The sequence below is a fragment of the Pelophylax lessonae genome (genome assembly GCF_965119305.1).
Source record: "Pelophylax lessonae genome assembly, chromosome: 1".
Taxonomy (NCBI): domain Eukaryota; kingdom Metazoa; phylum Chordata; class Amphibia; order Anura; family Ranidae; genus Pelophylax; species Pelophylax lessonae.
Window position 1 is genome coordinate 728264334 of NC_138768.1, and position 24616 is coordinate 728288949.

Sequence of the window (24616 nt, forward strand, 5' to 3'; positions counted from 1 at the left end):
TAAAGACACAAGCGAACCTCGGTGTCTTGTTTTCCCTAGTACTATGCACCTGAAGAACAGTTGTGTTTTTTTTTCCCCCCCATCCATGTGAAATGTTGCTTGGAAACCACTCACCCGAGCTGTTGCGTTAAGCCCTAGCAGCCACCAGTATGAATATTCTTATATATGGACTGAAGAATCCCCATTGTGTCCATTTTGCTTTGAGTGTTTTCTCCCCCCATAATCATGCATATGTAAGAGGGGACAATCTCGAGGGACAGCTGCCACCATTTTGTTTTGGATTCCTCCCATTCTGCTCCCAGGAATAAAATTAAGGCAAGATGCGGGATTTCTGGAGTCATTGTCACCGTGCCTGTCTGGAGGAGGCAGAGATTGGATGTCGTGCGGCTCTTTGATCACCACCTCCCACCTTTCTCCTTTTACACCTCCGAGCTGTGATGAGACTGTGCTTAGCAGAACTGGCGTTTTCTTCATCGCCTGTCTGTAGCTGCCTCTGAAGCCCTGAGCACTTGTTTCCTTAGTGCCATTGTCTTGGTGCAGCATCCTTTCCATCTTTGTACAGCTATCCCCCTAGGATTAATGTCAGCGCGTGTGCCAGTGTGGCTTTATAATCCTGCCTGAACAGTGTATTGCTGACAGCCAGAAGGGTTAACCAAGCTGCATAATAGATTGTTATGCATGGACATGGTGTGATGTAATTCAGCGGCTGCCTGTCTTCACAGGCTCTAGGAGGAGGGCTCATTCTAAGGGCACGCTTTGTTTCTGCAACATCTGGTTGGGGGAGTAGTGCCGGACAGATTTGCATAGTGGATTTCTGCTTTCTTGGATGGGTTATGTGTGTGCCAGGCAGTCGGAGTGATGGAATGAACTGGCTTTTTCAATTGCTTTTTTTCTGCCTTCCTTCTGCTTGGCTCTAGATCATTGGTGGTGAGCTAAAAATATAGTGTGGCAGTACATGGAGGCAGTTTCTTGCAGGATTTCCCTCCACTTCCTCTGAAGAAATGTTATGGACTCCCAAATTTTCCTTATCCAATATGCGTGTTCGGCTGACTGCGAGCGGGCTGCTCCGAAATCTGCGTCTGCCTACTGGCTACCGGAAAAGCTCAGTTATATTCCACTCAGGTTAGTGCTAGCACAGGTCTGACGCTGCTGTGTATGTGCTACTAATAGCTGGGGACATCTTGTTTACTGCTACAGCTGATAGCTGAGACACTCATTTAGATGTGTGCCTATATAAATAAGGGCTTATGCTATGTAGATGTGTAAATGCCACCTGTGTGTATTCAGCGTGCTATCCTAGCTTTTACAATGTTAATTGTATTTATATCTTTTTTTTTTTTTCCTCGTGTGTGTGCCTTTTTTTTTCCCCCATGCATATTTGTTTTTACATTTTATTATGCATAGTGTTGCCATTTTCTTTTTTCCTTATGGCGGATTTGTCGTGTTTTATTCTTTCAGAGTATGCACGTTCGAACCTTTGACATGTAGTAAAATGGACCTGACATCATGTAGTCTGGGATTGTATATAGTGAGATGGTTGAGGCAAACACAAAAATATGATACGCTCAGTAACCTGATAAGACTCAGAGCTGCAGAACTCATGCGGTTGTAGATTTAAGATTTTCATGTCATTCCATGGATTTGTCATGTAGTGATTGCTTTGTAATGACATTGGTTATTTTTAGCACATGCCACAAGGAAATCTGCTAGTCTGCTAATTTGATGCATAAAGGGGGAAGAACTCATTATTGATCATAAAAGAACCGTGATAATGGATCTCTGGTGCAATTCTTAGGTTCTGGAAACTGGTTATTAATATCTTGTATGAGCGGCTCCGTGTGGCTGCTGGGTTTAATGGAGGACTTATTTATCTCACCTCCATCCTCCTACGTGCAGCATTTCACCCCTTGCACATCTCCGCGTTTAATTGCTCCTCAGGTTTCCAGATCTGTGTAGAATTGTCACAGATCATTCTGCGTTTCCTAGGTGACTGCTAAATATCAGCTGGAAAGATGTATATGGGTATAAAAAGCACACAGCCTTTATTACTTTTTTTCCCAGTGCTATTGGCTGCCACTTTGTCTGCAGTACAATATCATGATAAAGGTTGTAGCTGTAGAATGCAGTAAAAGAATAAGAATAGTTTGTGGTTAGCAGTCACAATAAATTGATCTTAGCTTACACAGCGATGAGTTGTAATAGGTTGCTATGAGTTACTGCTCTTTAAACCGTACATGCATTCAGGCTAGTTTAAACGGGTGATAGCGGTTAGGAAGTTTCGCTTCCATTCTACTATAAATGTTAGTGTGACTTGTAATGTATACAGGAACCCAATAAATACAAACGCATTTAAGATTTATCATGTTAGTTAATTCAAAAATGTGCATTTTTTAAAATAATTTGCAGAATTGATTAAAATACCTGGTTTTCTGCTAGGAGTCCTTTCGGTTCAGGTACTACCTGTTATAGGGTGAGAACACTGTCCCTATCTTCCAACTATTCTCAGGTGTTGTCACCCTGTTACACTACCAATGGAGACTACAAGTGGTCATGTAGATACTCACACTGTAGTGGAATGGACCACTGTTGTTGCCTTATAGAAATTTGATCTAATGCCATGCAGCCATTGCTGGAGCACATGCAGTAGGCAGCAAGTGACTGCAACATGAAATCAGCTGCACTAAAAAAAAAAAGTTAGTATTTTTATTTAATTGCAGTGTCATACACAGTTCTTTTGCAAACTAAAGGTTGTTCAGTTGGGGTATTTGCTTTACCACGTAAGGGCCCATTCATAAAATATGCATTGGGCTGTGATTGACAGCCTTGCCCAATGTAGTCCTAACACATAAGTCAATTCGCCTTAGGTCCTCTCAGTTCAGTTCACACCACCACGCTGCAGTGGTGTGTGCTGAAGAATGTTGCGCATGCTGTATTTTTGTGTGGTATGTTGCAGCGCATGAATTTAAACGAAATGCCGTTTTGTGACCTTTCAATAGGGTTACCAAATAGATAAACCGCGCGATGTGCTCTAACAAAGCACCGCACCTGCACAGTGCCCATAACCAGTCACACTGTGTGTGCTGCTGGTGTAAATTAACCCTAAAGCAAGGCCAAACTCTGTGATACTTTCCTTCCAACCTCCCTGGCCAGCATCTTATACCCTTCTTTTGTGTGCCTGGGGAGCAGCTGTTCCCATTGGCTGTCACAGGATTAGGTCACTCTTGTGCAAGCGCAGTTGTGCAGTCAATCGGGCACACAGCCGCTGTGATGGAGTGTAAACTGAGCTGTGCTTGTGCAGCTCAGTGTATATTCCAATGAAGACTACGAGCGGGCAGGTTTCCTTTACTGCAGGAGACAATCCGTCTGTTCTGCAATAAAAAGCCTTTCCTGCTCATGGTCTTAAATAGTGGGATTTTAGTGACACTTTAATGTGAGCGTTTGGACAAGGTGTCTACCTTTATAACAAAATTGTTGCCAGTATTTTACCATGACTATTATTCATTTTGGATTAGCATTAGAGCAAGCATTTTCAGGGACAGTTCTGATAAACACAAAAATCAATGCTAAATGGTGTACCTGAAGAAACTACAGGTTTTTGGCTGCATGGATTGCTATGATTTAAGTGGAATCTGAATAAGATCCTAGCAGTGAGGTGAGTTGGTGCCATTTTCCAGGTCTCATGATGTTCTTTCAAGGAGGAGCCATTATGTGAAATGCTGGTCCTGCTGATGGCAGCCTACAGAGTAGACTTTCACACGGTGCTGCCGATTGCCCCTGCAGCAGATTAGGCGAGTCACAAGCTGCACCTCAATAATCAGGTCATAATTAAGTGATCAACTCCTCCCCACCTAATTATACTGTTGGAGGGTAAAAATGTTTTTACATTGTACACACAAACTAAAACCTGGAGATTGATGCAGTTCATCTTTTAACATTGATGTTTGAGAAAATGTAGTAGAAGATGGTCAGGGCAGCAAGCTCCAGTCAAAAACCCCAGTCACTGCTTTAAGGTACCTGTGAATTTGTTCACTCTTTTGACCAGTTGTACATCAGAAAATATTCTGCTGAAACATACCTTTTTATCAAATGCCAATAGTATATAAACCCAAACCGGCATGACCTGTTACTGTTAAAATCATTCTGACAATTGAGCTTAGAGTTGAAGTACAGTGAGATTGCGGCAAAATAGGGCCATGCTGGAAATGATTAGGACTTGCTGCTGTGTGCGGACTAAGCTGACATGGAGCATAGTTCTTGATGTATGGTTGACCTTGTATGTGTTTCACAGTTAATGCAATTAGGGTCAAAAGCCTAACCATTTGGGTCTGATCATTGCCTTTTTTTATGGTGCTTTAATTCTTGAATTAGCCGTGCATTGGTAGGTCTTTGGGGTGGAATGATGAGATCTTTTAGTGGTTACTCGGATTGTACACCACAGAGACTGCACCATGCGTTCTCACGAATGGGGATGGTCACCTTTTTGTAAAGAAAACTGTCTGTTCTTTGTTCAGAGATTTTCCTAGATTTGTGCATTTTACTTGCGTTCTACGCTTCTAAAAAAAAAAAAAAAAAGTGATTGCTCTGCATCATACACAGCTTTGGTATTCAGAGCTGGAAATCTGCTTATGAATATCAGAATGTGTGTGCCCACTCTTAGGTGGGTAGCTAGTAACCAAACACACTGGAGGTTTCTCTTTTACCATGTTTTATTAAAGAATTAAAAAAAAAATACTAACCTCCAAAGAGGACATCATCCATTTTCTGCCAATATAGGACGAATTACGTTGGTGCCTGGCTGAACATAGTCAATGCGAACAATATAGGAAAAGTAAAACAATAAACACAAAAAGCATGAGGAGCTCTGTGACACACTGGAGAGGTCGGTGGTGCCCCTAGGACATCCGAACACCCCCATTGGGGCACTATCTATGTCCAGATGGGTGCAAGACCAACCCCCTCCGCCAATTCTTAATGAGTTGGTTTTCATTTGAATGTTAATTTTTCTGTCGCAATATTTTATTGTGTAAAATTGAACTCATAAGGCAGTAAACAAATGCTAGGAGTCAACAACAGTTTAACAAACGATGTAGATATCACAAACAATTACCGTATATACTCGAGTATAAGCCGAGTTTTTCAGCACATTTTTTTGTGCTGACAACGTCCCCCTTATACTCGAGTCAACAAAAAAAAAGTTCCCGGCCGCTCCGACGTGTTTAAGATTTAAAAATGGCGCCGCCCGGCGTATACATGTCACCCCGCATGCGCCGCCACCGCTCGGGACAGGCCGGGAATAGCCGAACGTATACTAGCTTTCCCGAGCGGCGGTGGCGCGTGCGCAATGACGCGTCGGCGCCGGGCGGCGCCATTTTTAAAATGAGGGAGCCTCTGGAATAGGTAAGTGAAACACAGCCGCACTAGTATGCCCGCAACCCCGCATCCTCATGTACCATGCTTGCCACCCTGAATTCTCCTGTACATGCCAGCCACACTGCATTCTCCTGTACCATGCTTGCCACCCTGAATTCTCCTGTACCATGCCAGCCACACTGCATTCTCCTGTACCATGCCAGCCACACTGCATTCTCCTGTACCATGCCAGCCACACTGCATTCTCCTGTACCATGCCAGTCACCCTGCATTCTCCTGTACCATGCCAGCCACCCTGCATTCTCCTGTACCATGCCAGCCACCCTGCATTCTCCTGTACCATGCCAGCCACCCTGCATTCTCCTGTACCATGCCTGCCACCCTGCATTCTCCTGTACCATGCCTGCCACCCTGCATTCTCCTGTACCATGCCTGCCACCCTGCATTCTCCTGTGCCATGCCTGCCACCCTGCATTCTCCTGTGCCATGCCTGCCACCCTGCATTCTCCTGTGCCATGCCTGCCACCCTGCATTCTCCTGTGCCATGCCTGCCACCCTGCATTCTCCTGTGCCATGCCTGCCACCCTGCATTCTCCTGTGCCATGCCTGCCACCCTGCATTCTCCTGTGCCATGCCTGCCACCCTGAATTCTCCTGTACCATGCCCACCACCCTGAATTTTCACCCTAGGCTTATACTAGAGTCAATTGTTTTTCCCATCTTTTTGTGGTAAAAGTAGGGGCCTCGGCTTCTACTCGGGCCGGCTTATACTCGAGTATATACGGTAGGCCCTGGATATGCTAGATCTTTTGGCTTCAAACCAGGATTAAAAGTAGCTAGATTGATTTATCTCTGTTTCTTAATCTAAAATTTATGAACCAAACATTTAGGTTTTAGTAGCCCCGATTTACAGGGCTCACTTAATCAGACATTATACCAGAAGTCATAGTATAACCAGGGCAGGATGGTATCTGTAGAAGACCTGCAAAAGCATAGAGAAATCTATCCAGAGCCAAAAGAAAAGGCATTTATGCTATGCTGGTGCAGTGGGTCCTGGGTTCCTCTTGGTGAACAAACATGCCCAGCCTCATGTGGTGAAAGTATGCAGCCAGTTCCTAGAGGATGAAGGAATTGATACCACTGAATGGGTATAATCGCCTGGCCTAAATCCAATAGAACACCTCTGGGACATTATTTCGGTCTATCCGATGCCACCAGGTTGCACCCCCATCTGTTCAGGAGCTCAGTGATGCCCTGGTCCAGATTTAGGAGGAAATACCCCAAGACACCATGCTGCAACGTTGTCAGGCATGCATACAAGCACGTGGGTGCCATACAAACTGAGTACCAATTTAAGTTGCTGCAATGAAATTTCAGCAAAATGTACTACCCTGCTGCATTATTTTTTACTTTGATTTTTGGGGTGTCTTTGAATTCAGCCATCTGTAGGTTGATGATTTTCATTTCAATCAAACAATGTGGCATCCTTTAGTTCCCTACCTTTTACATAGTCGATATCCAGCATGAGATTTGTCGCCATTGAGATCCGATGTGTTTTTTAAAGTGTTCTTTTAATATTTTTGAGCAGTGTATATAATGGCTGAAAATATTATGTCTGATATCATTTTGTATACAATCCCCAAACATATGTTACATCAATGTGTTCACATAATGACAATTATGTAGAGTCTTCATACTGCGGCCCTTTGCATGCTTTTATCCAGCCCTTGGGGCACTATTCTATCCACTGACACCAATGATGGGGTACTCTTCCTCCCACTGATGCCAATGATGGGGGACGCTTTCTCCCACTGATGCCAATGATGGGGGGACGCTTCCTCCCACTGACGCCAATGATGGGGGGACGCTTCCTCCCACTGACGCCAATGATGGGGGGACGCTTCCTCCCACTGACGCCAGTGTCTGGCCCCCCCGAAAGTCTAAAGGACTGTAAACTGGCCCTTCATTTACAAAGTTTGGAAACCCTAGATCTAGTGCATTACTTGCATTTTATGTGCACAAAGGCTGAGCAATTCTTCCTCAGGGTTGTTAGAGAGGAACTCTTCCACAGGGTTGTTAGAGAGGGAAACGTGTGTGTGTGTGTGCATACAGCGGGTAAAATAAGTATTAAACACATCACCCTTTTTCTAGGTAAATACAGTGCCTTGCGAAAGTATTCGTCCCCCTTGAACTTTGCGACCTTTTGCCACATTTCAGGCTTCAAACATAAAGATATAAAACTGTAATTTTTGGTGAAGAATCAACAAGTGGGACACAATCATGAAGTGGAACGAAATTTATTGGATATTTCAAACTTTAACAAATAAAAAAACTGAAAAATTGGGCGTGCAAAATTATTCAGCCCCCTTAAGTTAATACTTTGTAGCGCCACCTTTTGCTGCGATTACAGCTGTAAGTCGCTTGGGGTATGTCTCTATCAGTTTTGCACATCGAGAGACTGAAAATTTTGCCCATTCCTCCTTGCAAAACAGCTCGAGCTCAGTGAGGTTGGATGGAGAGCGTTTGTGAACAGCAGTTTTCAGTTCTTTCCACAGATTCTCGATTGGATTCAGGTCTGGGCTTTGACTTGGCCATTCTAACACCTGGTTATGTTTATTTGTGAACCATTCCAGTGTAGATTTTGCTTTGTTTTGGATCATTGTCTTGTTGGAAGACAAATCTCCGTCCCAGTCTCAGGTCTTTTGCAGATTCCATCAGATTTTCTTCCAGAATGGTCCTGTATCTTGGCTCCATCCATCTTCCCATCAATTTTAACCATCTTCCCTGTCCCTGCTGAAGAAAAGCAGGCCCAAACCATGATGCTGCCACCACCATGTTTGACAGTGGGAATGGCGTGTTCAGGGTGATGCGCTGTGTTGCTTTTACGCCAAACATAATGTTTTGCATTGTTGCCAAAAAGTTTGATTTTGGTTTCATCTGACCAGAGCACCTTCTTCCACATGTTTGGTGTCTCCCAGGTGGCTTGTGGCAAATTAAACAACACTTTTTATGGATATCTTTAAGAAATGGCTTTCTTCTTGCCACTCTTCCATAAAGGCCAGATTTGTGCAGTATACGATTGATTGTTGTCCTATGGACAGAGTCTCCCATCTCAGCTGTAGATCTCTGCAGTTCATCCAGAGTGATCATGGGCCTCTTGGCTGCATCTCTGATCAGTCTTCTCCTTGTATGAGCTGAAAGTTTAGAGGGATGGCCAGGTCTTCGTAGATTAGCAGTGGTCTTATACTCCTTCCATTTCAATATTATCGCGTGCACAGTGCTCCTTGGGAAGTTTAAAGCTTGGGAAATCTTTTTGTATCCAAATCCGGCTTTAAACTTCTCCACAACAGTATCTCGGACCTGCCTGGTGTGTTCCTTGTTCTTCATGATGCTTTCTGCGCTTTAAACGGACCTCTGAGACTATCACAGTGCAGGTGCATTTATGCAGAGACTTGATTACACACAGGTGGATTCTATTTATCATCAGTCGTTTAGGTCAACATTGGCTCATTCAGAGATCCTCACTGAACTTCTGTAGAGAGTTTGCTGCACTGAAAGTAAAAAGGCTGAATAATTTTGCACGCCCAATTTTTCAGTTTTTTATTTAACAAAGTTTGAAATATCCAATAAATTTTATTCCACTTCATGATTGTGTCCCACTTGTTGATTCTTCACAAAAAATTAGTTTTATATCTTTGTTTGAAGCCTGAAATGTGGCAAAAGGTCGCAAAGTTCAAGGGGGCCGAATACTTTCGCAAGGCACTGTATATTTCTAAAAGTGCTATTGACTTGAAATTTTCACCACATGTCCGTAACAACCCACGCAATCCATACATACAAAGAAACCAAAACAAATCCATTCAGAAAATAAGTTATGTTTAATAAACAGGAATGACACAGGGAAAAAGAATTGCACACACGAAGGGAGGTGCAAAAAGGCATGGAAAGCTAACACACCAACTGACCTCTAGCAGGAATTAGAAATCCTCCTTTTTAGTGCAAATTAATATCAGCTGGTTTAGTCTCAATGGATGGACTATAAAAAGGTGTCTCCTTACCAAGGAGTCACGCATTAAACATCTCTAGATAGGTAAAAGCAAAGCGTTCCCTCAAGACCTTATTGTTGCAAAGCATACTGATGTCATTGGTTACAGATGGATTTCTAAATTTCTGTATGTTCAAGTGAGTACGGTTGGGGCCATAAGAACATAATTTTACCATAAACTGGCCTCCACTAGGTGCTCCTTGCAAGATTTCTGACAGGGGACTGAAAATCATTATCAGAAGAGTTGTCCAAGAGCCAAGGAGCAATTGTGGAGAGCTTGGAATTTGAAACACCTTGAATTAAGCAGGTACAATTGTTTAAAGGAAAACAATAGGTAAAGCACTCAACCGCCATGGCCTGTATGCATGCTGTCCACTCCGGACTCCATTGCTGAATAAAAAGCATATTTAAGCTTGTTTAATGTTTGCTGCACAATATTTAGACAAGCCTGTGAAATACTGGGAGAATATAGTCTGGTCAGATGAGACCAAAATTTAACTCTTTGGATGCCATACCAACAGTAAGGTTTGGAGGTGGGAACATGTGTGGGGCTGTTTTTCAGCATATGGAATTGACAAACTTCACATCTTGAAGGTAGGATGAAAAATGTATCAAGACATTCTTGATAAAAATCTGCTGCCATCTACCAGGATGATGAAGATGAAATTAGGATCATTGTCTTCCTGAAATGTTCACCCTCAACACAGCCAAGGAAACACTCTCAATTGGTTTCAAACAAAGAAGATAAAGTTGCTAGAATGGGCCAGCCATTCACCTGACTTGAATCCAATAGAAAATCCATGGAAAGAACTAAAGATCAGAGGTCATAGACGAGGCCCACAGAACCTTCAAGATGTGAAGACTGTGTGGTAGAAAGGGCCAAAATCCCACCTAAGCATTGCATATGACTAGTTTCTCCATACAGGAGGCATCCTGAAGCTGTCAATACCAACCAAGGATTTTGTATCAAGTATTAAATACATTTTTCAGTTAGCGTGTTCAATACTTTTCCTGTGTCATTCCATTTTAATACATATAACTTCATTTCTGAATTTGTGTTGGTTTCTTTGTATGTATGGATCGCATTGGGGTGGTAACGACTTGGTGAAAGTTTTCATGTCATTAGCACTTTTAGAAATCTATTTACCTAGAAAAAGGGTGACGTGTTCGATAATGGTTACCCGCTGTGTGTGTTATGTATATATGTGTGTGTATGTATGTGTATGTATATATAATACAAAATGAACCCGTATGTTGGCAACAAAATACCATATATAGAGGTGGGTAAAATTAAAAGTGCATGTGTTTAGAGGACTTGAACTGTGGAGACTTTGTCCAGAAGGCAGACAGAGGATAAAAGACTTGTCACCAGTATTACCTGTGACATTCTACTGATGATTTCCCTTGGTCCCCACTTTTCCTCTATTTAGCAGCATTCACCTTGGTAGAATGTTGGAGATGCACACCTTTTGACTGGTGATGTGATACGGTGGGGAAAGCATTAAGATGTAGCAGGAGAGGAAGACGGCTCAACATAATGGGTGATCTGCTAGCTGCATGCATTGCAGAATCCTCTCCAGCAAAAAACATTGTAGTGACACCACCAAATCTCATGAGCCTATCAGTCAGAGGCAACAGTCTTTCTCATACAACATATACTGTATACAGCAATGATGCTGTAGGCACAGGAGTGCCTAGGCGCCCTCATACCAGAAAATGAGTGCTCTGTTTTTGTAGAATTAAAGACATCCTCATTTTAAGTGCATTACTTAGTAACGCTTAACATTTCCAGACGTTTGCAATAACTTGGCAAAATTTTTCCTTTTGGATTTCAGGCCCACTTTAGCATAGTCATTTTAGTACGGTCTGAGCTTAGTAAGAACCTAGTCATTTTAGGGCAATTCAACTTGGTAAGGGGTCATTTTTTATTGATAAATTAATTTCCCAAAATTGATTCATTCTGTTGTAATGTGGAGGTTTTCCTGAAGTAGACCCTTTAAACACAGTTTTTTGGCACTTGTGCGGGAACAGAGCCTCATGGGGATGTGACTCAATTTTAGACTCCGAATACACATAGCTGTAGCATGATTTAAACAATAAGTCAGGAAGACTGGGTCTCTGTGGTCATATACAGACAGGAAGCTTGTATTTATAACAGAGGGGAATAAATAGATGTCCGAAAACAATAGAGCGCTTTCATTATGCTGTCCTTGTTAACATGTAATAGTAAACATTGCTTGGTTTCCTATAATGTTTAGGCCGGTGTTGTAGAACAGTTTAAAAGAATGTAGCGATCACTTTCACTTTTTTCCATTTATCTTGCTCTTGCTAAGTAAAACCATATTAAACCGTCCATTGACTTGCATAGTTTTAAAATCTTCTGAGGGAAATTGCAATATTTTTTGGTTATCCATTATTTGTTCTTTGTTTGTTAGTGGTTTACAAGCGAGCAAAGCTTTGTCACAAATTCAGTCTGACTTATCTTTGATATGATGAGGAGGAGGTGGTGTGGGCACTAGTAAAGGGGGGGGGGGGGTTCTGTACAAGGATCTGACAGGGATAAGCCACTTTTTTTTTTTTTTTTTTTTTACACAGTAGAGGGCCAAATATCAGGAGGTATCGGCCGGTTCAGTAGGAACTGGCTGACATTTGACACGTGTGTGTGTGTGTGTGTGTGTGTGCAGATCACTGTACTAACCGAATAATTAGTACAGCGGCTCCTCCTGAGCTCTACATTTTTTTTTTTACTTCTTTGAGCCCTCTGGTTTGGACAAAAAAAAAAACTGTTCGCGTAAAGCAGGCTTTAGTTTCCATTTCTGCCAACACCAATCATGTATTTCTATTAAAAAAAGTTTACGTACTGATCAAATCACTTGTTTTTGTGATTAGATTGTAAATGATACATTGGTAGGGTAATTTTATCCAACAACTGTGTTCTGTGTGTTGTGAGCTATGGATGCATCAAACGTTCTTGGAAAGGAAGTCTCTGCACTGAAACGGGTTGGTTGGTTTTCCTGAAATGATAGTTTAGGGTGGCTGCTTTAGATTCCGCAGTGAATGTAAGTGTCTAGGTTGTCATGACTGTGGAATCTTCAGTATTATGTATTTACATTGGGTTTCATTTAGACATAACAGTTTACAATATGAAATTCTTCTTGCAAGAGGGAAATAACGGGAAAACACAAAGTGAATATTAATGGGATTATCCAAGACTAGCTTAGTTTAGCTGTACTTTATCTAGCACTACATTGTGATGATTCTGTATAGGTGCATATTGACCCTGAATAATACGGCTTCCTCTGTTGTACATTGCTGGAAAAGAACCTTGGTTTTGAGTCAGTCATCCTGACTGGTACTCCTTAACCACCTCCGGAAGGTTTTGGCAGCACTGCACTATTTTAACTGGTAATTGCGCAGTCATGATGCAAAACTGTACACAAACTAAATTTAAAGTATTTTTGTCACACAAGTAGCTTTCTTTTGGGGGTATTTGATCACACTGGGGTTTTTTTCTTTTCATTATATAAATAAAAAAAGACTGAAAATTTTGAGAAAAAAAATTTTACTTTCTGCTATAAAACATATTAAATAAAAAAATTAAAGTTCATCATAAATTTTTTGGGGCATTTTATTGGTACACAAATGTACACACTATGTCGTTTTTATCTTTTGATATAAATGCATACGATCCCGTGATCGAGAGCTCTGAGGCATCTTATATGATGAGTGATATTATCCCAGCATCCCGAGGATCCAGGCTGAAAGATTGGTAATAGCCCTTTGGGCAGATGCGCTGTCTGACCTTCCCATTATAAGAAGGTCATGGCTTTTCAATAAGCCTTTCTGGCTACTATTAGGTGGAGGACTTTGTGCCATCTTCTTTCAAAGCACCTTTTTCATTTAATTGTTACCACGGGGGATATTGTCCATATCGCATTTTCTGGATCACTCTTCACTTACTCTTTTCAACTTGGAATTTTTCACATTGGACTTGAATTATTATTTATTATTAATTTAAAGTTTTTTTTCACGCTTTGTGGTTGGGGTTAGCACAACATGTGATTATTACTATTTTCATGACTGTTTTATATCGCATAATGTTTACTGCTCTCCCCCAATAATTCATGATACACCTTAGGGCAGTTTACAGTTTTAGTAAGAATGTAAAAGTTAGTGTCTACAAACTATGGGATATACATTTATTTTTTTTTTTTACTACTAATGGCGGTGATCAGCGACCTATAATGGGACTGCATTAGTGCGAGGAATTGACTAACTGCAACTGACACCACTAGTGAAGCGAATACAATGATCAGTGATAATGCTGTACACTGTCACTGTACTAATGACACTGGCTGGGAAAGGGGTAAATATCTAAGGCAATCAATGGGTTAAATGTGTGCCTAACTCTTCTCAGAAATTGCACTAACAATAGCAAGTTGGGGAATCATATTGGTTCTAGTAATGACAGTTTATTTTTAGGATTTCTGGAGACAGAGGTAGCAGAGGAACTGGCTTAGTTAAAGCTTAGTAAAGCATGGGCCCTAATGGTATTCAGTTCAGAATTCTAATGCCTCGTTTCCACTGAGCGGAACGGTTCGGATCGGTTCGGTACGGTACGCTATTTTTGGTGTTTCCATTATGAAAGTGGCCCATACAACCGAACCAAACCGCACCATTCGTGGTCCTCCTTCAGATGTAGGGCCATAGGAAATGGTACGGTACGGTTAGGGCGGAGCTACTGGTGTCACACGATACATTCCACTGATTGGTGGACAGGAAAACGTCACTGCTGTCGTCAAACGGAAGCGCAGCTCAGTCCAGATATAGGAGAAGGATGCCTGCAAATAACAGCAGGGTCTGGTCAACTCAGGAACTATCCACTTTCCTTACTATAATTGCGGACAGTGTTATTCAGAGTGAGCTTGATGGATCAGTGAGGAATGAAAAGGTGTATAAAGATATTTCCCAGCGGATGGCAGCCGAGGGATTTGAACGGACGTCGGGTCAGTGTAGGGCAAAGCTTAAGAAGCTTAAAGGCCAATATAAAAAAATTAAGGATGCCAACAGCTGTAGTGGAAACAGTCGAAGTACTTGGAAGTGGTACGATGCCATGGACGCCATTTACGGGCATAGGCCAGCAAACCAAGGCAGGGAAGGAGGTCTGGACTCTGCATCTTCATCTGCATCTGCACTTCTCGAATCCATGATAGATCCTGTTGGTAAGTTTTATTTTTTTTCCTGCTTGGCATTGGCTTTCCCTATGCTAACCATTTAAAAAAAATAACTGCACAAAACCATTAACTCTGCACCAAAAATGTAATTGTATTTGTGCAGTGGACTGAAAGAAAATGGTAGGGAGTAGCGCTGCACTGTTTTGTATAATTAATGAAAAATGCGTGACTGGTGTTTTGCTTAATTAGTATGGGCTTGATAATATCAATGGGGGCTGAATATGCATAAAAATACTATTAAAGGCTATCATGCATGATTTCAAGCAGCCACAGTGCACTTTAACCAAGTAAAGTTAATCTCAGAATGGATAGGGAAATGTACTGTCTGTATAAACCAGCCCCTATTTTTGAGAAAAAAGACAACTGTAGAAAAGATAATGGAGATTTCTGATGCTCTCATTGTACCTTAGCCTTTAAACTGATATAGTTCCATTATTTTTTATTTAAATACCTGGACAGAAGAGTATAGGCATCTCATTTTTTTACCCACTCTGCATCCCATTGTTTACTACCTGATGATAACTGCCATAAGATAGTACACTGTGTCTTCTTCTCGTTTGTGTATAAAACCCTTGATATGTGCATTTTCAGATACTGTGGATGGACTCTCCAATGATACCTCTAACTTTTCAGACGATGGTCCATCGACATCTTTCAGCAGCACCAGTACGATTGTGTCAACACCAAGCCTACCACAGAGTACGCCAAATGCACCACGTCACACAGGTAAGACATTATGATCAGAGTGAAAGTTATAATTGTGCATTTTCTTAAATCAATATTCTGGTATTTTGTATATTCCAGGTGAAAGGAGACGGTTGCAGCTGGATCTGCGCACAGTTATTGATGATATGAGGGCAGTAGAGGAAAGACAACAGGAAAGGATGGAGACCCTTTCTGAGCGGTGGTTTCAGGCACTGCGTCAGGATGCCCAGGAAGCTATGCGCCAGGAGGCTGAGATTGCCCGGCAGCAGATGGAGCAGTTGTCTACCTTCAACCAGGCCTTCCTTGGTGTCCTAGGGCAGCTTGTTCAAGTGCTGGGAGCCAGTCGTGATCCCAGGCCACCGCCAAGGCAATAGTGCCTGTCAGCCAGCACAGGACCTGTACCCTTTGTTTTTTGGTAATTTTTCAGTTTTGTTTTGTAAAAATGTTTTATTTTTTTGAATTCTTACTTGTAAGAAAATATAGAAAGAATATTTTTGTTGTTGAATAAAAGAGATTTTATAAGAGACTTTGGGTGTGTCTGATTCATTAATGTAAAACTTTATTAAAACTTTAAAACAATCATGGTAAAAAATTAGGTGTTGAGGTGACGCATCAGAGCCTGACGTATTTCATTGCACTCATCTTCAATATCCTGTGCTATTACCCTTACTGGCTCTTCTGCAGACGTATTCCAATCCTGGTGGAAGTCTTCTCCATGACTTTCACAAAGATTGTGAAGAGCACAGCAAGTAAGCACCATGGATTTGACAAGTTGAATGTCACTGTCATTCCTCTTCATAAGACACCGCCACCTACCTTTAAGTCTTCCAAAAGCATTTTCAACTACGACCCGTGCCCTGGATGTTTTCTTGTTGTAGGTTTGTTGTTCTGGTGTCAGGCGGCCATTGTCAGGAAATGGTTTCAGGAGCCAATTTTGTAAAGGGTAGGCAGAGTCCCCGAGCACATAATAGCCAACATTCACCCCCCAAATGTTCTTAGTGGAAAGAGGGTACAGCCCTCCCTGCCCAACCCAATCCCAAAATGTGGACAATCGTAGAACCCGAGCATCATGCAAACTCCCAGGTTTTCCAACATTCACACTCCAGAATAGTCCTTTTCCATCCACCACTCCCTGGAGGATGATGGAATGCCAGCCCTTTCTGTTGAAGTAGTCAGTGTGGTATTCTTGTGGTGCTATTATTGGTATGTGTGACCCATCAATAGCACCAACACACTGTGGAAGACCCCACCTGTTTTCAAAGTAGTCAGCCATGTCTTTAAGCTTTTCCCTGTCTGGAAAATGAACAATTTCAGGAGCTAGCGATGTGCAGACAGCCTTACAGAAGTCCTGCACACAACGGCACACTGATGATTTACTGACACCAAAAAGATGACCTATACTTCTGTATTCACTGTTGGTAGCCAGCTTCCACAGTGCAATGGCTACTCTTTTCCTCACTGGCAAACTGGCTCGGAAGTTTGTGCTTTGCTTCTCCATCGCTGGACGTAGCCTTGTACAAAGGTATGAAAAGGTTTCCTCCGACATTCGGAAATTGTGCACCCACTGTGTGTGTGTGAATCCTGGGACGGTCACATCCCACCACTCATTGGCACGGGGGAGAGCCCAAATGACTGGTCGGCGGCGCTGCTTTGACAAAAGGAGAAGCATCTTTAAAAGAAGAAAACGCAGATGTTACCATATCACAAATAATAAAAACATATTAATACAACATACTATATTTTACAAGGTCAGATAGCATCATGTATAAAAGTGAGCAATGAGTACACATTGCAAGTATTACACCTTATACATAAATAAAAAAATACAGAATCTGCAAAGATCTAATATAAGATGGGAAGGATATACAGTACATTATGTATTCAACAACATACATGTTGCACACGTATGTAAACATGCACATTTGAAGTATTACACCTTATACATAAATACTCATTATACTACTAATGATTTGTTATGCATTTGATTTAATACTTCAAATGTGCATGTTTACATACGTGTGCAACATGAATGTTGTTAAGTACATATGTACTGTATATCCTTCCCATCTTATATTAGATTTTGTCATATTCTGTATTATTTTACTTTTTAATACGGGTAGAAATAAATGACAATTGGCATAATGTTGCTTACCCTATAACGCTGCCGTCTTTGTCTTTGCCGCACAAAGGTGTACTTCTCCTCCTGACTCAAGACCCAAGCTAAAAGTTTTCTTCTCTTTTCTGCTGTGTTTCGCTTTGCCGCTCGTAACCTTCTCTCACACTGTGTGGCATGTATTTTGATTACTAAGAACCAAAAGCCAAGTAGAGCAAAGACGAGCTGCTGGATGACCTCCATTGTTGTTGTTGTTGTTGTTGTAGCGTCACGTCTGTTGTCGCACTAGTGTGACGCCACGCCGCAACGCTAGGCATTTGGTGTACGCCCCGCATGGACCCTAGAGGTCCGACTTCCAGTGGAAACGCTCAACTGAATAGACCGGACCATTATCAGCCTGCCGATCTGTCCCGATCCGAACCGTTCCGCTCAGTGGAAACGAGGCATAAGAGAACTTGGAGGTATAGTTGTTGGATCATTAGTGGATCTTTTTAATAAATCTCTTCTAACAGAAGTTCCCCATGACTGGCAGACAGCTAATATTGTACCTATCCTCAAGAAGGACAGTGAAGTATAAGCTGGCAATTACAGGCCAGTGAGTTTAACATCAGTTGTAGTCAAGTCAATGAAATCACCCCTGAAAAGGGTCATTTATCACTTAAAAATACATAGCTTGCTGGACCCAAAGCAGCATGGCTTTCCTGAGGGCAGATAATGTCAGACTAATCGGATTGAAGTTTTTGAATATATTACCAATGTTTTGGACCAGAGTGGTGCTGTGGACATTGCATATCTTGACTTTATCAAGGCATTTGATACAGTTACACAATGATCGAATGCAAAATTTGTACAAGCCAGTACTTAACCCTTGAGTGGTTCAGTGGATATGCTGTTGGCTAAAGGCTAGATACCAGATAAATGGGGTTTACTCAAAACAGAGACCAGTCACTAGTGGTGTACCACAAGGCGCTGTACTAGGTCCTGTTCTATTTATTCTATATGTCATGGAACTAAAGGTTTGTTGGGCAAGGTATGTCTTTTTGCTGATGATAGAGGTGTGTAATAGGGTTAATATTTCTGGAGCTGTCTAACATGGAACATGATTTGGCATTGCTGGAAGATTGGTCAAAGCAGTGGAGACTGTAGTTAAATGTTTCTAAATGAAAAATGGTTCTTATGTAAAATAATGCACCTAGGCAAACGGAGTACAACATTGGGAGTACAGTGTTGGCCAGCACTACGGAAAAAAGATTTGGTGGTACTTATTTCAGATGATTGCAAAAGGTCTAAACCATGTGACCAGGCGGTGGAAAAAGCAAATGGAATTATAGGATGCATCACTAGAGGGATCACTAGAAGAAGGAAGGAGGTTCTGATTCCCCTATATAGATCTTTAGTGAGACCTCATTTAGAATATGGTGTCCAGTCCTTGAGACCTCACTTACAGAAAGATATATTGATAAAATAGAATGAGTCCAGAGACAGGTAACAAAAGTGTTTAAAAGTTTTGGGGGGTAAAACCTATCTAGAGCAGCTTCAGGAACTTAATATATACAGTGTGGAGGAAAGAAGGTAAAGGGGAGACATGAATAAAACCTTTAAATACATCAAGGGGGCAAATAAGGTTCTGATGGGCAGTTTTTTCAATATGAAACAAATATCAAAAACACAGTGGCATGAGCTCAAACTAACTGGAGGAAAGTTCAAAACTAATCTTAGAAAGTTTTATTTCACTGAAAGGGTGGTTGATGCTTGGAATAATCGACCAGCAGAGCTAGACCCTCAACAGTAAATGGCTTCAAACATGTTTGGGACAAATCTAGATCTATACTCGGACAATAAAGGGCAAAAAAATTAAAAATTGGGCAGGCTCAATGGACTACACCGTCTTATTCTGTTATCACTTTTCTATGTTTCTGTCAATGTCTAATATGTGCTGATTTTTACTAAAGATCTCGGTTTCTTATCCCTCCTTTGTGTGGAATTGTTCCCTCTGTAGAGAGCCCTGTGTTGATGGTGCACCCTAAACCCAAGAAGCAGGCAACGACATACCAGTACATTACTTTGCCTGCACGGGCTGCCTGTCCGCACTACTTTTCGGGCGGGTGGTTCTTAAGTGGTTAGTGATGCTAAACAATATCTTTACTCTCAAAAATTCCTAAAATAATTAATGCACATCCACTACTTAATGGCCCTGTGATTAATTTTTCATAAAATTATTTGCTGTTTTTGTAAAGCAAACCTTGCCACCTCTTAACATCTTCTTTGAGCAAACCCTCTCCTTTTCCCCTCACTTCCATTTTTTTGCAGTGAGCTGTGAATGTTAGTTGTGGTCATGTAGAATTCTCTTTGCATACCACTAATCTCATAGTCCATAGTCTATCTCCGGAACGATAAAGCGATTGCTACAGTCCTACAGACAGTGGGACCATGGAAAACAAACGTCGTTATCCTCTAACAGGAAGTCGTATTACAGAGGTCAAAAATAGAAAAATGGGATTCGGAGACTGCTGAGAGCAATCAAAGGAACTTTTTAAGTCAAAGGAGACATTTGTGTAAAAAAAAAAAACACTTATCTCTATCCTGTAGCTTTGGTGTGATGCTGCAGCTGTCCCTGACAACCATATCCCAATGACCGCTAATCATTCACTTGTCGGTCTGCTCAAGGTGGAGAGCAGGGATGATCTCCAATATGTATGTATGCATGTGAGGTTGGGGCCTTAGACTATAAGCTCCTTGGCAGGGGCTGATGTGACTATAATTAATAAAAAATGATATAATAATTTTGTGATGTCTTTACTGAGCAACTCGGTTCTTGCTGAAAAGGAAGCTGCAGTGTAAGTATCTCCCTGCATTTCCCTGCTTCCTAAATTCCCCCCCGTAGGATCTATGCTTTGTGAACATCTGATTGCTGCTTTATTATTTTTTCACTTTTGATAAATTTTTATTGAAGTATTTAATGGGTACAAATGGTAACATGGAGAAGCAGGCAAATATATTCAGTGCATTATTAGTTGCCAGAGTTGTGACCACCGATAACCTAAATACATATTTGTACACAAGAGTCTGCAAATGTGTAGTTCAGTGAGCTTGGAAGCATACAGTAGGTGGCCCATGGTCCTCTTGGAAGTATTCAGGTGGCTGGTAAAATGCTGGTCAATATGTGCTGCTGGGTCAGATTAGAGGGTTTAGTCTGCTTCAGAGAGGAAGACTAATATGAAGAAAGAACGTCTGCAATAAGGAGGTGAAGGTAGGTATGGCGGAAAAGGGTGGTGGAAAAGTGTGAAGTAAGGAACTTGAGGAAGAAGACTACATTGAGGTTCCTAATTTGGGTCCCCAAAGCCTACAGGGATGAATAACCATGTGCATCAAGGGATGGGCCTATTGTATCCAGGGATTCTTTTATTCTTTGTAGGCAGACCAGCAGTTGTCCGGAGGGCATCTCACAATTCCCATCTCCTGCCTGTACAGCAGCTGTGCAAAACAGAACATGCTAAATCCGTAACCGGGGAAGGTGTGCAGGGAGCCTATACTGGTGAATTGTCCTTTTGCGATCTGTGTGCCCTTTTTTTGGGGCACAGCTCCTGTAGCTCAGGTTCTCTCCAAGTCTGCCATGTCTTGTGCACTGTTGCCTTCTACATCTATAGGTCACTGCCTAGTATCCCTATGCCTAGAAAGTCTCTGAATCACTACTAGGAAATTTTAGTTAATTGCTTACATTATATGAAACTTTTCTGTACATACTGTACATCCATTAACGTGAACTGTTAAATTTGGTTAGTATGGGATATAGTAACTTTTTATCTTTTGGCATTGCAGGCAGCCATTATTGCATTTTAGGGGAGATTTTAGGACACATTGGCTGATTTGTTAAAGTAGTACATGCTGTTCATGTAGAAACGGCAAAGTGAATGTTGTAAGTAAATATGATAAACTTGTGTTCTCTTTGAACACCCAATCATGTGGGGGAAACTTTAAACAGGATTTTTGCTATCACAGGTTTTCAAGGTTAACAGTTTCCCTGTATTTGGGGACATTTACTTTACTAAATGAACCGCCTCTATTTGCTTATTTTATGAAGAATAAGTCTCAGGTTTGTAAGCAGCAGTGTGGTGCATGCCATAGTGGCTGTGTGTGTGTCACATCGCACACCTATTGCAGCATCCTCCTGCCAGCATGTTCCAAAGTTAGCTCAGAAACTGGATACTGATGGAAGGTGCCAGTGCCCCTGACATGTTTAATCTGGGACTAGATGATCTAATTATGTACTTCAACCCAGGCATTCATTTACTGTAACTCTGTTGTGAAAGGTTAGCCTAGCCACAGAAGGAAATGTGCTTTGTGTGTTATATAAGTTTGCTGTTTTTTTTTAAACCGAGAATTGTACAAGTCTGCATATCTACAGTACTGAGACATGTGCTTCTTTGTAAGTGTATTGATTGGTTAGTTGAAGTTTAAAAAAACGTTGGCTGCATTTTTTACACAGGCAGTAGTAAAAATGCAGCGTGTAGGCATCAATAGCGCACCCATGTTAAGTTTTTGATGCAGTTTTTGAGTCCCAGGACCTATGAAAAACCAACCATAAGCAAAGTAAAATCTCGGCAAAATTGCAAGTTTTGTGCACCATTATTGGCACCTTTTTCTCTTATCAGCAAAATTCTGATAACCCCATTTACCTTCTGCGAGCAGAGTCTCCTACTGCCCTGGTGGAAAACCTGGAGATCTCCATACAAACCCTGAGGAAGTTCGGCTGGATTCTGAATCTTTAGAAGTCTGCGTTGGTTCCTTCCACGAAACTAGACTGTGTGGGTCTGACTCTGGACTTGGCCTTAGCCAGAGTACTCCTTCCAGCCCAAATGAAATAAGAGAATCGTAGTGTAATATAACATTGAGATATATAAGGTACCCGTTGGTGTACAATGATATTGGTACATCTGAGGTTTAGGTGTACCTTGTATTAAGTTGCATTGGATCGCTTATATTGTCATTATATTAATATATTTTGGTTACTAGGCGGTTTACAACAATTCAATCATATGCGACCTTTGCATATATGTAGTTCTCCTGTTTAGATGGTGCTCAGACTTCCTGAAGATGCAATTAGCGAAATGCATTGTGGTCTGAACATCCTCCAGATTTCCTGTTGACCAGTGACGTAATTTCCCCTCTACCGTGGAACGCACGCCGACCGCAACCATGGAGAGTTAGGAGAGGGGTGAGAGCTCACTGGAAACGGAGGGGAGACAATACAATACTTTGGCGGTCCTTACCTGTGCCAGGGAGGCACCTTCATACGTAAGAGCATATTTTTCTTTTTTTTATATGTGGAAATAAAACGGATTTACACTATTCCTGCTCCTTGTTTTTTTTTTCTATTACCCTCTTTTGTTTGGTGAAGAGGAGTCTGTCCCAGACTATCTGGGACTGTGAACACCTGATAGCCTCTACAGAGAAAAGAGAAAGGAGTGAGAGGAGATTATCCATATGTCGTTTATTGATTTTCTGAGAAGCTTTGTAGGTTCTAGCGACTTGCTGCGTTCTGGTGAGCATTTTAGTGTGAAACAGCTCATGAGGTGGAATCTCTTTTCTTACAGTACGGTGTTGGGCACTTTTCATAAATTATAATATCATTTGGACTTTATTTAGTTTTATGAATTACTGATAACAATTTTTTACGGATTACTATTTAGAAATAATTTGATGTATTACAGATTATTGAACACTTAGCACTTTACATTATATACAATCCTTTTTGCACTGATTTATGGTATATTTGTTTATGATGGGTGTTTGATTATTGGTCACTTATTACTTTTTATCAGTTATCATTCACTATCATGATTGACTTTATTTATGACACACACACACACACACACATATATATATATATATATATATATATATATATATATATATATAATATTATAATATATATATATTTATATATATTATTATATATATATATATATATATATATATATATATTATAATATATTTTTTATTAACCCTAAGGGATTGGAGTTATCTATCTAGTCATTTGATACCACCAATCAGCACCTACTTTTGTTTTTCTCGTAGTGTAATATTGTTTAAAAAGACCATACAGGAAGTGACAAGTAAAGACTGTATAATAAATTTCTCTCTATTGGTGAAAACCGGAGGGCGGGTGTTATCTTGAACATTTAAATAGAATGACGATTATGCCGGAAATTATGTCCTTTGATGACAATCAGGAGGGCGAGCAAAACGCGTTGACTTAATTTCAGGTTTACCCAATTGCGTCACTTCCTGTCTCCCTGTGGAACGCGCGCGAGACAGCGTTTCAGGAAGTCTTATTGCCTACTGCCTAAATTTTATCTCCTTGTATAATTGTCACCTGCTTAATTAAATGGTCTTTGTCAGCACCTTCCAGCACTAAGAAAATATGGCTCTTGAGCACCTATTTTGAGCACATTTGCACAGCCTTTTTGGACCTTCTATGAACTTTATTACTGTATGAATTTATGAATTTAATTATTCTCTTGAGCACATTTTGCACATTTAATAATTTACTAACAATTTTCTGCACCTGTGTTTTTTAAATGCTGAGATATTGCATCTAGCACATTTTTCAAGCACGTGAAGCACTTAATTTTTTTTTTTTTTAGCAAGCGCTGTTTTTATACAATTTCTTTCTATGGTGGCCCTTCACATATATGCAATTCAATGCAATCCAAATAAAATGCGTCTTTAAAAAGGGCCCTGTACAAGTTTGGTGCGATGTAATTTTCATCTTCATAGAGTCTAGTGGAAACTGCATAGAAAACACATTGGTTTTTAAAGACTAAGCGATTCCAGCGTGATTTCTATTAGGCTATAGCGTCTTTCTGAGCTAATTTCCAGAGAGAATCACACCTGAATCCACATAAAGTTGCACTGGACATTGTCCCTGAAATGACACTAAAAACCTTAGTCAAATCGCATCAGTGTGAACCTAGGCTAAATGTACAGCCATACAAGTTCCATAATTATAAACTCAAATAGTTTGAGTTGGGGAACATGCCTTTTACATGAGTCTGACCACAGTAGTATGGCTTCTACATGCCTTTTGGCATTTGGTATATTGACCTGCCTAACTGCACAACTTTTCTGGTTGTTTAAAACTGAAAAG

General features: G+C 41.0%; 2 protein-coding genes across 2 annotated transcripts in view; both read left to right on the forward strand.

The window, feature by feature from the left end:
- MTUS1 (microtubule associated scaffold protein 1) overlaps positions 1 to 24616 on the forward strand; it is a 338112-nt gene that overhangs the window by 201766 nt on the left and 111730 nt on the right. Inside the window, exon 8 of the mRNA XM_082249360.1 lies at positions 945 to 1122. Within this exon, the coding sequence (XP_082105486.1) occupies positions 945 to 1122 (178 nt within the window). The remainder of the gene's footprint in view (positions 1 to 944; positions 1123 to 24616) is intronic.
- On the forward strand, positions 14390 to 15727 carry LOC309544774 (uncharacterized protein; the record flags this gene model as incomplete). The annotated part of the gene is made up of 3 exons (XM_082243746.1): positions 14390 to 14636; positions 15240 to 15374; positions 15453 to 15727. 3 exons carry the CDS (start codon positions 14390 to 14392, stop codon positions 15725 to 15727), a joined length of 657 nt encoding a protein of 218 aa, XP_082099872.1.